Raw genomic sequence first — 13,346 nt, forward strand, 5'->3', positions numbered from 1 at the left:
ATGGAATCTTGTTGTTGTTGTAATGGTTAGCCACTGGCCTCACAAGCGAGAGGACCCAGGATCAATTCCCAGGTGAGGCAAAACCTCAGGCGAGTTTTCTTACTCCACACACCTCTGTTTACCTAGCAGTAATAATAATAATAATAATCCTTGCATTTGATATAGCGCTTTTCACGTCAGGAGGACGTCCCAAAGCGCTTCACAGAAGACACTGTAAAGTGAATTGACTGTATATTTGTGGGCAAACGCGGCAGCCAATTGCACACAGCAATGTCCCACAAACAGTCGTGGATTGAAAATGACCAATTTATTATTGTTTTTTGTTTTGGAGGGATTATTATTAGGCGTGTGGAGTAAGGAAACTTGCCCAAGGTTTCGCCCTGCCTGGAATTGAACCCCGGTTCTCTCGCTTGAAAAGCGAGTGCTCTAACCACTGAGCTGCAGGACTCCACACACGGGAACCCACAGAGATGCTGCCTGCAGGTGGTGAGTCAATAGTGTAGTCAGTTCCATATAATTGTCAATTTGTAATAGCATCAAACATGCATCAATGTGAAATGGATCTGATTGAAATACACCATGTCAAAAGGGGGCAAAACACTCCGCTATAGAGCTCTTTCCACTTCATTTTAATTCAAAATTAGCCATTTATAAATTTCATCGGTGCACAATCCACAATGAAATGGTAGGGGTGTGGTGCACGTGTAGACTGGTTGATGACAGCTGTGTACAAACAAGAATAAAGATGAACCCTCTTCCCCCTGCACATTGCTTATTGTACGGGTGTTCAAGAAATGCTAAGCCTGAAGATCACATTATCCCATTCCTAAATCCAACCCCAGGACTTTAATACAGAGAACTTGCCCTGCTCGCAAAGTATGGCATAAACTATTGTTGTCTTGGCCTCAATGTTGATGCCTTTGCAAGTCATATTCATGCCACTCTAGACCAACAGAGCTATGCGATGAAATCCAGGGGTCAGTTAAACTCTCCCTTTCTGTTCATGTACTGCCGATACTTTCTTTTCTGCTGCACATTAACAGCAAAGGCATTCACGGAGCCATCCACTTTCTTCCACTTTGTGGTATCAAAACCACCAAATCCCATCTGCTTCATCGTTTCAATTTCTTCCTCGGTTTTTCCCTCCATATCTGCCTCTGAAATCTAATGTTCTTTTCCTGCCTTGTCATCTTTTTGCCTGGAAGGAGAATCCGAAGCAGACCTGTGTCGCCGAGGAGACCTGGATCTCCATCTGTGCGGGGACCGCGACCTGCTCCGCCTCCGCTCCCGGTCTCGGGACCTGGATCGTTCCCGTCGCCGAGCTCGTTCCCGGTCTCTGGACGTCGATCGCGACCTGCGCCGTTCGCGGCGGGGCGGGGAGCGGCTGCGGCCCATGATGGCCTCCAGAATCTCTTCGATTGAATCTCTTTATCCAAGTAAGTAGGAACCCGTTTGTTGGTCAGTTGTTGGATTGCTTTCCCGAGGTAATAATCCCTCCACAAAATAAATAAATCAATAAATAATTTGGTCACTCAATCCACAACTGTTTGTAGGACACTGCTGTGTGCAATTGGCTGCCGCGTTTCGCCCACAAAATACTGCCATTGCACTTTACAGTATATCATGTGAAGAGCTTCGAGATGTCTCAAACTTGATAAGGTGTTACATCAAATGCAAGGACTATTATTTATTGTTACTGACCTCTTTGGCTCAGTAACGATTGAATCTCTTTATCCACGTCCTGCTTTGCGCCCTTGTTCCGCCGCTTTCCTTTATTCACTCTCCTCTTCTCCAGCCGTGAGACCTCCCGTTCCTGTAGCAAAAGAGAGAAATTAGTGAGTGCATCGGCCCCCCGTCTTCTCCACACACAGTGCACGGCCCCAGGGAGCGAGAGAAGGAATGACAACCCAGCCCAGCCTTCTTTCTCTGACTTTTAAACACTCCTAAAAGCCTCCGTTTCACTGGGCTTTAGGTCAACATCCTTAAACACCCCTCTCCTCCCTGCTCGGAGATCCCGGCCATTATTAATAATAGTAATCCTCGCATTTGATATAGCGCCTTATCAGGTCATTAAGATGTCTCGAAGCACTTCACAGAATATGCTGTAAAATGGATTGCCTATGCATTTTGTGGGTGAAAACGCAGCACAGAAGTGTCCCACAAACAGTCGTTGATCGAGTGACTCAATTACATCCTGTTTATTTTGAGGGATTATTAGTTGATCCGCAAATCGACTACATCCATGTTCCTACTTATTGCTTGGTAAACAGGCGTGTGGAGTAAGGAAACTTGTCTAAGGTTTCGCCCTGACTGAGAATCGAACCCAGGTCCTCTCACTTGCGAGGCGAGTGCTCTAACCATTACGCTGGAGCACTCCATATATATGTGGGTCTCCAATCATTGTGAAGTGATGAGAGACATTTGTCTTGTCCGTCCCGCATGTCACTTGCTGTTATTTTATCGATGGTCTGTTTATTGGTCGGGGTCTGTTACCTCCTCACTCTGTGCCGGGCCTTTCTCTTCAGCGCAGAGGTCCACCAGGATGGGATGCGGCCTCTCTCTGCCAGGGGTACTGTCAATGAACCAGCCGCCCTCAGAGACTCTGGTGTTTCCAGGGGTCCTGGCGGGCTTGCTGGCTGCCACCGGGACCGGCTGCCCAGGCGTGCTGGCTCCCCTGGGAGTGGAGGGCACGGACTCCGGATTTCCTTTCCGGTACAGGCTCAGTAGAGAAGAGTTCATCTGATTTCCCGGCTGCAAACGAGGACAGCAAGTGAGCAAATTCATCTGAAGAGACCAGACCCCATAACACCATCTTTCCATCCCGACCCGTGTGCTCCCTCCGTTCAGCGGGCCTGCTCCATGTCCCCCGCTCGGCCCAGCCCACTCTACCATCGGCAATTGGGCCTTCAGCCTTTCTGACCCCACCCTTTGCAACATTATCCCCTCAGTCCCTTCACCTCACCCCCTCCCTTGCTTCCTTCAAGGCCAGTTTCAAGACCCTCCTTTTTGACTGTGCCTTCAGTCACCCTCCTACCCCTATCCTCCCTGCCCTCCAGCCCTGCTAATCCCAACCCCCTGCTTGGGTCCAAATCCTTGACTGTCCAGTGCTTTGGGACATTTTCCCGACACGAAGGGCGATACACGCATGTAATTTGTTGTTGCTGTAATAATATCGAATTGATTCAAACCACTGCACAAGGAATTGCTGTTAAGTGTAGTGATTGTGTATTTCATTGGGGAACGCAGCAGCCAATTTGCACGCAGTAACATCCCACACAGCAGTAAATGGCTAATTTATCTTATTTTTGTCAACTGGGTGTCTCACATGTGAAAACCCAATACCCAATTTGAGCATCCAATCCACACTGAAGAGTTCCACACATCGCTAATTATACATGGAAATTTCTCTGTGCCTTGAATGGAATGTGCACTCTCTCCCTGGAGGGATGTACAGGAGCGGAGTGGGATGACTCTCTGGCCTGAGTGACTGATCTGCCCTTCCAGGTCTGTGCTGTCATCAGCAGTGCCCTGGAGTTCTGCTCAGTAACCGGACCAGCTCGATCCCGACATTCCGTTGCCAAATATGTCACCTTGGAGCCAGTTCAGCTCCAGAGAAATCTGCTTACGTCCCCCATCCCACCCAGGATGAATGTCCAAATGAGCTGGAGGATTGTTAAGTCTGGACACTGGGAGAAACTCCCTTCTTTTTTCTGATAGTGTCATTGAATCTTTAATGTATAGCTGAGAATGAGGGCGAGAGAGGGTTTGTGTGTTTCTTTGCCTCCTTCAAGTCCCGCCTCAAGACCCTCCTCTTCGACCATGCCATCGGCCACCTCCCTTCCCCTCCCTTCTCACCCCGTGTGACCCCAGCTCGGGTCTGAAATGCGTACACTGTCCAGCGCCTTAGGACGCCCTCCCGACATGAAAGGCGCTATACAAATGTAATCTTCTTGTTGTTGTTGTGTGTATGAGTATGTATTTGAGAGTGCGTGAATGCAAGAGAGCGAGTGTGTTGTACTTGTGCGAGAGTATGTGTGAGATGGTGTGTGTGACAGTGCAAATGCAAGGATCAAATAAATGTAAGTTGTTGATGTTTGACAATGTGTGAGAGCATGTGTTTGTATGTGAGAACATGTGTTTATGTGCGAGTGCCAGGCAGAGAGAGAGAGTGCGCGTGTGTGTGATTGAGAGAGGATGTCAGGTGACGACAGGAATAGGGCTGCAGTGCCCCCACTGCCAACACTCACTGCCCAGGCTCACATGTGAACCACCGGGACCAATGGTGAGGTAGAGGACGAATCTGTAGCCTCGGGAAAGGATTTCCTTTCCACCAAAAAAGGGAAAACATCAAATCCAAGTCAATATTCCCAAATTTAGTGATTTAATATGCTGAGAGTAACGCTGCAATAAGGGGAGTGCTGAACTCACCGGGTCCTCTGCTTGGCTCTCACTGTCGGTTGTGTCTGAAGAGACCAGCTCCTCCCTGCAATAAACAGTAATTTTAGCATTTGATCCGGCAACTAAAATATCAAAAGTCGATGGTAACACTCAGCAGGTCAGGCAGCATCTATGAAGAAATGAAAGTGAGTCAACGGCTCGGGTCCACAACCCTTCATTAGAAATGAGTTCTAACTGATAAGATACTGCCTGACCTGCTGAGTTTTCCCAGCCACTTCTGTTTTTGTCAGATTTCCAGCATCTGCAGTATTTTGCGATTTGAACTAAAATATCAAAAATGGGTCTTCAAAAGGAATCTAACACAGTGCTGGGGGAACACTGCACCATCATGGAATCCTGTAGCGAGAGGACCGGGCTCGATTCCCAGGTGGGGCGAAACCTTAGGCAAGTTTCCTTACTCCACACATCTCTGTTTAACCTGGCAATAAGTAGGAACCCGGTTGTTAGTTGATTGATGAATCGCTTTTCTGGGGGTAATAATCGCTTATATAAAAGAATAATAAATTGGGTCACTGAATCGCAATTGACTGATAGGTTTCGCCCACAAAATATGGGGTCAATTAACTTCACAGTATATTCTGTGAAACGCTTTGAGACGTCTCAATGACTCTTTACTCACCCATCATCCCCATATCCTTGACGAGCTCTCTTAGTCAGATGTTCCTCTTCATAATCCTCTAACTCCTCACCCTGCTGAGCACAGACTGATCTGTAGACTGGAGGAAGGAACCGAGAGAAATTAGTTTTCTCATAACTCTCTTCACCCATCCCTCACCCCCCTATACCCAGTAACTCTCACCCCCATATGGGCCTGAGCATTCCACTCACCTTTCTCCACTTGAATCTTAAACGCTGTCCTCCTCCTCCGGCCATACTCTGTGCTGTGTTTGGTGGGGTGGGAGGGGAAGAATTGTTTCAGTGAAATATTCTCAAATTCTCAGCAACCAGTTGTGGCTAACTAATCCTCGTGACTAACTAATCCTCTTTTATACCTCCGTGATGGCCAGGTTCCCCAGCAAGGATATTGTGGAATCCTGTATCTTAGTGGGTAGCGCACTCACCTTGCAAGCGAGAGGACCCGGGTTTAATTCCTGGGTGGGGCGAAACCTTAGGCAAATTTCATTACTCCACATGCCTCTGTTTATCTAGCAGTAAGTAGGAACCTGGTTGTTTGTCGATTGGCAGATCGCTTTCCGGGGGTAATAATCCATCTAACTTTTGATTTTGTAAAATTTGGTCACTCAATCCACGACTGTTTGTGGGACACTATTGGCTGACATGTTTTTGTCCACAAAATACAGTTAATCCACTTTACAATATATTCTGTGAAGCGCTTTGAGAAATCTCAACGTGATACGGCACAATATCAAATGCAAAGATTATTATTATTATTCTCACCTGTACATTCTCTGCATGTCGGCTGCCATGGTTGTGATATCAACATACTGACTCCTGCCAAGATACTGAGAGAGAAAAAGAGAGAAACCAAAACAATGTCACACACATTATACCAGCAGTAGGAATGAGGGGGGAGGAGGAAGAATTACTATTAATTCTGAGTTCTGTAGTTCAGTGAGGAGCACTCGCCTCGCAAGCGAGAGACCTAGGTTCGATTCCCAGCAGGGTGAAACGCTGGGCAAGTTTCCTTACTCCACGTGCCTGTTTACCCAGCAGTAAATAGGAACTCGGATGTTAGTTGATTGGGGGAATCGCTTTTTTGGGGTGTAATAACACCTTAAAAAAACCAAATTGGTCACAACTGTTTGTGGGACACTGTTGTGCGTAATTGGCTGCCGCGTTTCGCCCACAAAATATACAGTCAATTCACTTTACAGTATATTCTGTGAAGCACTTTGAGACATCTCAAAGACATGATAAAGTGCTATATCAAATGCAAGGATTATTATTATTACGAGGAAACTTTGGTTGCTGCTGAAACTGAGCATCTGAAATGGGGATAAAATGCAGGCCTTTAAATACTGAAATGCTGTGACAGGTTAATAATGACCAATGAATAGGCAATTTGCTGGTTGGTGAATTGGTAACAAAGTTCATAAACTCCGATTTTTCAAGTAGAGGGTTATTAGAATATTCCACAATTGGGTATTGAGGCTGAGACCATAAGATTAAAGGGGATTAGATAAGGATTTGAACCATATAAATACAAACTTGAGAATAATAATTAATAATAATCCTTACATTTGATAAGCGCGCTTTATCACACTGTTGAGATGTCTCTAAGCGCTTCACAGGATACACTGTACAGTGGATTGACTGTGTATTTTTTAATGGGGTCAGAATGCAAGGCTCCAGTGCAAATGGGCTGAAGAGGCGCTGCTGTAGCTGACCTGGGAGTGCTGGACAATACAATGAAGTGGGAGCTGTTTATTGTATTAACCAGTAGTTACCTGTTTAACTCTTTGCTTCAGCCGTGCATCAGTAAAGTAGCTTCCTCTGTTCCTCATCGCTCACCAGCTGCTGCCCGAGTCTTACTCACTGTTCTGTGTACATGTAAATACATTCAGAAAAATTCTTGTGGGTAAAGCCAATGACATTGTACATATTACTGATGATATATGATTGTATAGTGTATAGAAAGTGCAGTCTATACAGTATTATTTTTGGTCAGCTGGGTGTCTGATATATGTGGAAAACAGATAAAACCTCATTCAGAGCTCATCACTGAGAGCACAATCTGGGAAGCTTCCCGCTGCTTGCCCAGTTAGGGTTTTGGCTTGCAGGGTTTAACAAGAGCTGTACAGGAAGAATCCTTGCCCCATTGACTGGTCTGCCCGACCGAGTCTCCCGATGAGCCAGGCTGGCTGTTCTGTTATCAGCAGTGCCCTGCAAAACTGCAGACTCACCTGACTCAGGAGCCGGACGAGAGACCGTCACAGAGAGTTTGACTCAATTCTGACATTCTGTTATCAAGCACATTATCTTGGAGCCAGTTCAGCTCCAAAGAGACCCTGTTTTCCTCCCCAAAGGAGGAGAGTCACTAGTTGGTCATTTGACATCCAACAAGCACAGATTTGAGCCCTCACTAGCTATATAGCAGTGAGGGCTCAACTGTAAGGTGTCTACATGTCAAGGTAAACTGACTGGTATACACCAGCCTAGTTTGCCCTATTATTGTATCCCAAAATATATGAAGCATTTTGACTACACATTTCGATATCGTGTGTGGGTGTCTCCCGCACAGTCTGGTTGCTATATAAATCCAAAGTTATCATCTCCAGATCAGCGTCCTCTTGTTTTAAGTGTCATTAATTTAGGGTCTGGCGGGCTTGTGAATTAAATAAAGATACACACCCTCCCCAGGCCTCTTTTTTCAAGGAGCCACAGAGTCTGTCTCCTGGTTATTCTGCCTTAAGATCCGCTGCCACATTTAATTTGTGCTCACAAAATATACAGTCAATCACTTTACAGTATATTCTGTGAAGTGGTTTGAGACGTCTGAACGATGTGATGAGGCACTATATCAAATGCAAGGATTATTACAATTTTGGCTTCAAACGTAAATAAATTAGCTAATTATCTCATTGGTATTCATGGGATGCTGCTCACGCAGATTAGCTGCTGCATTTGCCTCTGAAGCAACATTCACTCTCAATGCCAATGAGTTTTATTCGATGAATCATTTTGAGATATTTACTTTAAGTGAAAGCACTTGATACCTACAAGATCCATCCACGGCCTGACATCTGTGGCAACTGCTATATTTGTTTCACTCACAAAAATACACAGCCAAACCACTGTATTTCACCCACAAAATATACGGTCAATCCACTTTACAGTATATTCTGTGAAACGCTTTGAGATGTTTCAACAACATAAGGTGCTATATCAAATGCAAGGATTATGATTACTATTTTTAACTCAATTATCCGACCCTTCTTTCCCTAATCCTCCACTTAGCTAACTCAGGCTTGCTGTGTGTATGCCTGACGTCTCCACGTCACCATCGGTGGCCAAGCCTTCAGCTCCTATGTCCCTAACCTCTGGGATTCCCTTCCTCTAGCCACTCCATCTCACCTCCTTTCTGTCTGTCTCTAAGCCCCAACTCAATTCCTACCCCTTCAAACACACCTAAGACCGTCCTTGGCTTAGTGTCGAACACCATCCCTATAAAGCGCTCCCAGACGCAACCCGACAGTGAAGGGAACTACATAAATGTAAGCTGTTGTACCAAGCATAAGCTGTTCTGTGTATTTTATTAATGCTTGCATTTGGTATAGCGCCTCATCACGTCGCCGAGACTTCTCAAAGCACTTCACAGAATATATTGTAAAGTGAATTGACTGTGTATTTTGTGGGCGAAACACAGTAGCCAATTGCGTGCAGCAGTGTCTCACAAAGTCAGGATTTGCGTGACCAAATTATTTTTATTTTGAAGGAATTATTACAACAAAAACAACAACCAAATTATATTTATAGAGCACCTTTCACGTCGGGAGGACGTCCCAAAGCGCTGATGTCGGGGCCCGAGCATGGGGGAGGGGTGGCATAGGGGTGAGGGAAGACAGAGAGGTGGGAGGGAGACCATAGGCACGGTCGAAGGGTCTTGAGACCGGCCTTGAAGGAGGCAAGGGAGGAAGTGAGGCGAAGGGACCATGGGATGGAGTTCCAGAGTGTGGGAGCAGGGAAGCTGAAAGCCCGGACACCGATGGTAGGGTGGGTCGTGCGGGAGACATGGAGCAGACCGAAACCTGCTGAACGGAGGGAGCGGACAGGTTGGTAGGGAGTCAGCAGGTCAGAGAGGTAGAAGGGGGCAAGGCCATGGATGGCCTTAAAGGTGAGGATCTTGAACTCGATCCTCTGGAGGATTACCCCCGGAAAAGTGATCCACCAATCGACTAACAACTGGGTTCCTACTTACTGCTCGGTAAACAGAGGCGTGTGGAGTAACGAAACCTGCCCAACATTTCACCCTGCCGGGAATCAAACCCAGGTCCTCTCACTTGTGAGGCAGATGCTCTTATCACTAAGCTACCAGAATCCACAATATATAGGTGAATTTACCATTATACAAACCACCTGTATGTAATTAGCCTATTGAGTTACAGCTATGTCCTGTATGTTATACACTTAAACCTTAGGCAAGTTTCCTTACTCCGCACACTTATTTATCACCCCTGTGTTTGTGTACCTGTGTGTGTATAGACTGTGTGTGTATTTATATACACACTGTGTGTATGTATGTATACAATGTATGTATACACTGTGTGGGTGTGTATACACTGTGTGTGTATACTATGTGCGTGTGTATACACTGTGTGTGTGCGTATACACCGAGGGTGCGTATACGCTGTGCGTGTGGGTGTGTGCATATCCTGTGTAAACGTTGTGTGTGTATACACTGTTTGTGGGGAGGGTATACATTGTGTGGGGGATGTATACACTCTTGTGTGTGAGGAGGGTGTATGCACTGTGTGTGTGTGTGTGGGGGGGGGGGTGGTGTATGCACTGTGTGTGTGTGGGGGGGGGAGGAGTGTATCCACTATGCGTGTGGGGGGGGATTGCATACACTGTGTGTGTGGGGGGGTATATACTGTGTGTGGGGGGTATACACTGTGTGTGTGGGGGGTATACACTGTGTGTGTGGGGGGGGGTTGGTATACTCTGTGTGTGTGGGGGGGGGGGTATACTGTGTGTTTGTGTGTGTGGGGGGGTATACTGTGTGTGTTTGTGTGTGGGGGGGGGGATACTCTGTGTGGGGGTGGGGGGGTATATTGTGTGTGTGTGGGGGGGTATACTCTGTGTGTGGGTGGGGTATACTGTGTGTGTGTGGGGGGGGGTATACTCTGTGTGTGGGTGGGGTATACTGTGTGTGTGTGTGGGGGTTGGGGTATACTGTGTGGGTGTGGGTGTGGGTATACTGTGTGTGTGTGTGGGGGGGGGGGGCTATACTGTGTGTGTGTGTGTGTGTGGGGGGGTATACTCTGTGTGTGTGGGGGGGTATACTGTGTGTGTGGGGGGTATACTGTGTGTGTGGGGGGCTATACTGTGTGTGTGGGGGGGCTATACTGTGTGTGTGGGGGGGTATACTGTGTGTGTGTGGGGGGGGTATACTCTGTGTGTGTGGGGGGTATACTGTGTGTGTGGGGGGGGTATACTGTATGTGTGTGTGGGGGGGTATACTGTGTGTGTGTGGGGGGGGTGTACTGTGTGTGTGGGGGGGTTGGGTATACTGTGTGTGTGTGTGTGGGGGGGGGTGTACTGTGTGTGTGTGGGGGGGGGTGTACTGTGTGTGTGGGGGGGGGGTATAGTGTGTGTGTGGGGGGGGTGGTATACTGTGTGTGTGTGGGGGGGGGTATACTGTGTGTGTGGGGGGGTCTACTGTGTGTGTGTGTGGGGGGGGGGTATACTGTGTGTGTGTGTGTACTGTGTGGTGTACTCGGTTTCCTGTACTGTGTGTGTGGTGTACTGTGTGGTGTACTGTGTGTGTGTGGTGTACTGTGTGGTGTACTGTGTGGTGTACTCGGTGCCCTGTACCTGTGTGTGTACTGTGTGGTGTACTCGGTGCCCTGTACCTGTGTGTGTACTGTGTGGTGTACTCGGTGCCCTGTACCTGTGTGTGTACTGTGTGGTGTACTCGGTGCCCTGTACCTGTGTGTGTACTGTGTGGTGTACTCGGTGCCCTGTACCTGTGTGTGTACTATGTGGTGTACTCGGTGCCCTGTACCTGTGTGTGTACTGTGTGGTGTACTCGGTGCCCTGTACCTGTGTGTGGTGTACTGTGTGTGTGTGTGTGTACTATGTGGTGTACTCGGTGCCCTGTACCTGTGTGTGTACTATGTGGTGTACTCGGTGCCCTGTACCTGTGTGTGTACTGTGTGGTGTACTCGGTGCCCTGTACCTGTGTGTGTACTGTGTGGTGTACTCGGTGCCCTGTACCTGTGTGTGTACTGTGTGGTGTACTCGGTGCCCTGTACCTGTGTGTGTGTGTGTGTACTGTGTGGTGTACTCGGTGCCCTGTACCTGTGTGTGTGTACTGTGTGGTGTACTCGGTGCCCTGTACCTGTGTGTGTACTGTGTGGTGTACTCGGTGCCCTGTACCTGTGTGTGTACTGTGTGGTGTACTCGGTGCCCTGTACCTGTGTGTGTACTGTGTGGTGTACTCGGTGCCCTGTACCTGTGTGTGTACTGTGTGGTGTACTCGGTGCCCTGTACCTGTGTGTGTACTGTGTGGTGTACTCGGTGCCCTGTACCTGTGTGTGTACTGTGTGGTGTACTCGGTGCCCTGTACCTGTGTGTGTACTGTGTGGTGTACTCGGTGCCCTGTACCTGTGTGTGTACTGTGTGGTGTACTCGGTGCCCTGTACCTGTGTGTGTACTGTGTGGTGTACTCGGTGCCCTGTACCTGTGTGTGTGTGTGTGTACTGTGTGGTGTACTCGGTGCCCTGTACCTGTGTGTGTGTACTGTGTGGTGTACTCGGTGCCCTGTACCTGTGTGTGTACTGTGTGGTGTACTCGGTGCCCTGTACCTGTGTGTGTGTACTGTGTGGTGTACTCGGTGCCCTGTACCTGTGTGTGTGTACTGTGTGGTGTACTCGGTGCCCTGTACCTGTGTGTGTACTGTGTGGTGTACTCGGTGCCCTGTACCTGTGTGTGTACTGTGTGGTGTACTCGGTGCCCTGTACCTGTGCTCCGTCTCTTCTCCATGTGAACCTGACGTGCTTCTCAGGACCCGCCAGGAGCTGCCTGTTTATGTGCCTGACAGCGAGGCCTCCAGGTGGTTGAACCGTTTTACAGAAAACGGCACTCGCCGAAACAACAAAATTGTTTTTCAATGATTGAACAAACTCACGGTTTGAAGCCCCTGCGCTTATATTTCTGATATTTTTATGAAATATAATTTTTTCACAGGCGGAGTTGCAAACAGCCCGGAGCCAGAATCCGTCCGTCCGGGATAAGCACTGCATCCCGGGGCGGGTGAGTGGGCCCGAGGCCGCGCTGTCGGGATACACCGACGTCTCCACATCTGAACGGGATTTAAAATGAGATCCGCGCCGTCTCTGTCGGCAACGGGAGAAGAAGGCGCCGCCTTGTAAAGGATGAGTCTGTTCGTGTCATTATCACTCACTGAAGGTGAGTGGACGCCATCTTGGTAAAGGATGGATCACGTGATGCCCCGGGCACTGAGGCTTCGGGTTGCAGACGACAACAAAGTGACCTTTGTAAAGCGCCTTTCACGTCGGGATGACGTCCCAACGTCCTGGACGGACAGAGTTTCGGACCGGAGCTGGGGGTCGGGGTCGGGGTCGGGGAGGGTGGAGGGCGGGGGAGGGGGGGGGGGGGGCGGGGAGATTGGAACCACGGTCGAAGAGGAGGGTCTTGAGATGGGTGTTGAAGGTGGCGGGGGAGGGGGCGAGGCGGGGGGACTGCCGGATGGAGTCCCGGAGGCGGGGGGCAGAGTGGCAGAAGGTCTGCCCGCCAATAGTGGGCTGAGCAGTGCGGGGTCCTGAGGCAGGCCAGAGCCCGCTGAGCGGAGGGAGCAAGCAGGGGTTTTGGAGGTGGCAGAGGTAGGGGGGGGGGGGAGCGAGGTCACGGAGGGCTTTGAGGGTGAGGACCAGGATCTTGAACTGTATCCTCTGGAGTATACAGTTCAGTCCACTTTACGGTCTATTCTGTGAGAAATGCCGCACAAGACGGCGTGAGGGCTAGAGGAGAAACCGTGTGTGGAGATGAAGTAGAGGCGGTGTGAGAGGTACAATCTGAACCAGTAAAGGACAGAGCCGTGAAGGTTGGGGCGAGAGGACAGGTAGTGGATGAGGATAGAGTGGTCGACGGTATCGATGGCAGCAGAGAGGACGAGGAGGCAGAGGGAGCCCTGGTCGCACATGGACAGAATGTCATTTGTCACTTTGATCAGGGCTGTTTCTGTG

The 13,346-nt window shown here is 48.8% G+C and overlaps 1 protein-coding gene and 1 pseudogene across 4 annotated transcripts in view; both read right to left on the reverse strand.

Moving 5' to 3' along the window:
* Positions 1 to 12,555, reverse strand: part of nvl (nuclear VCP like) — a 29,460-nt gene extending 16,905 nt beyond the window's left edge. For 2 of the 4 annotated variants that reach the window (XM_042333211.1, XM_042333208.1), the window contains exons 1-8: positions 12,102 to 12,203; positions 6,867 to 6,959; positions 5,857 to 5,921; positions 5,287 to 5,339; positions 5,078 to 5,174; positions 4,429 to 4,483; positions 2,494 to 2,751; positions 1,702 to 1,813 (exon numbers count right to left, since the gene is read on the reverse strand). In XM_042333211.1, the coding sequence (XP_042189145.1) occupies positions 1,702 to 1,813; positions 2,494 to 2,751; positions 4,429 to 4,483; positions 5,078 to 5,174; positions 5,287 to 5,339; positions 5,857 to 5,921; positions 6,867 to 6,923 (697 nt within the window). In that variant the 5' untranslated portion in view covers positions 6,924 to 6,959; positions 12,102 to 12,203. Of the gene's footprint in view, positions 1 to 1,701; positions 1,814 to 2,493; positions 2,752 to 4,428; positions 4,484 to 5,077; positions 5,175 to 5,286; positions 5,340 to 5,856; positions 5,922 to 6,866; positions 6,960 to 12,063; positions 12,204 to 12,268 lie in introns of those variants that run through there. The other 2 variants (XM_042333210.1, XM_042333209.1) reach the window with 2 other exon arrangements.
* On the reverse strand, positions 508 to 1,424 carry LOC103181612 (annotated as a pseudogene).
* Positions 12,556 to 13,346: the final 791 nt, after the last annotated feature.

This window comes from Callorhinchus milii, unplaced genomic scaffold, assembly GCF_018977255.1.
Source record: "Callorhinchus milii isolate IMCB2004 unplaced genomic scaffold, IMCB_Cmil_1.0 Scaffold3, whole genome shotgun sequence".
Lineage (NCBI taxonomy): Eukaryota > Metazoa > Chordata > Chondrichthyes > Chimaeriformes > Callorhinchidae > Callorhinchus > Callorhinchus milii.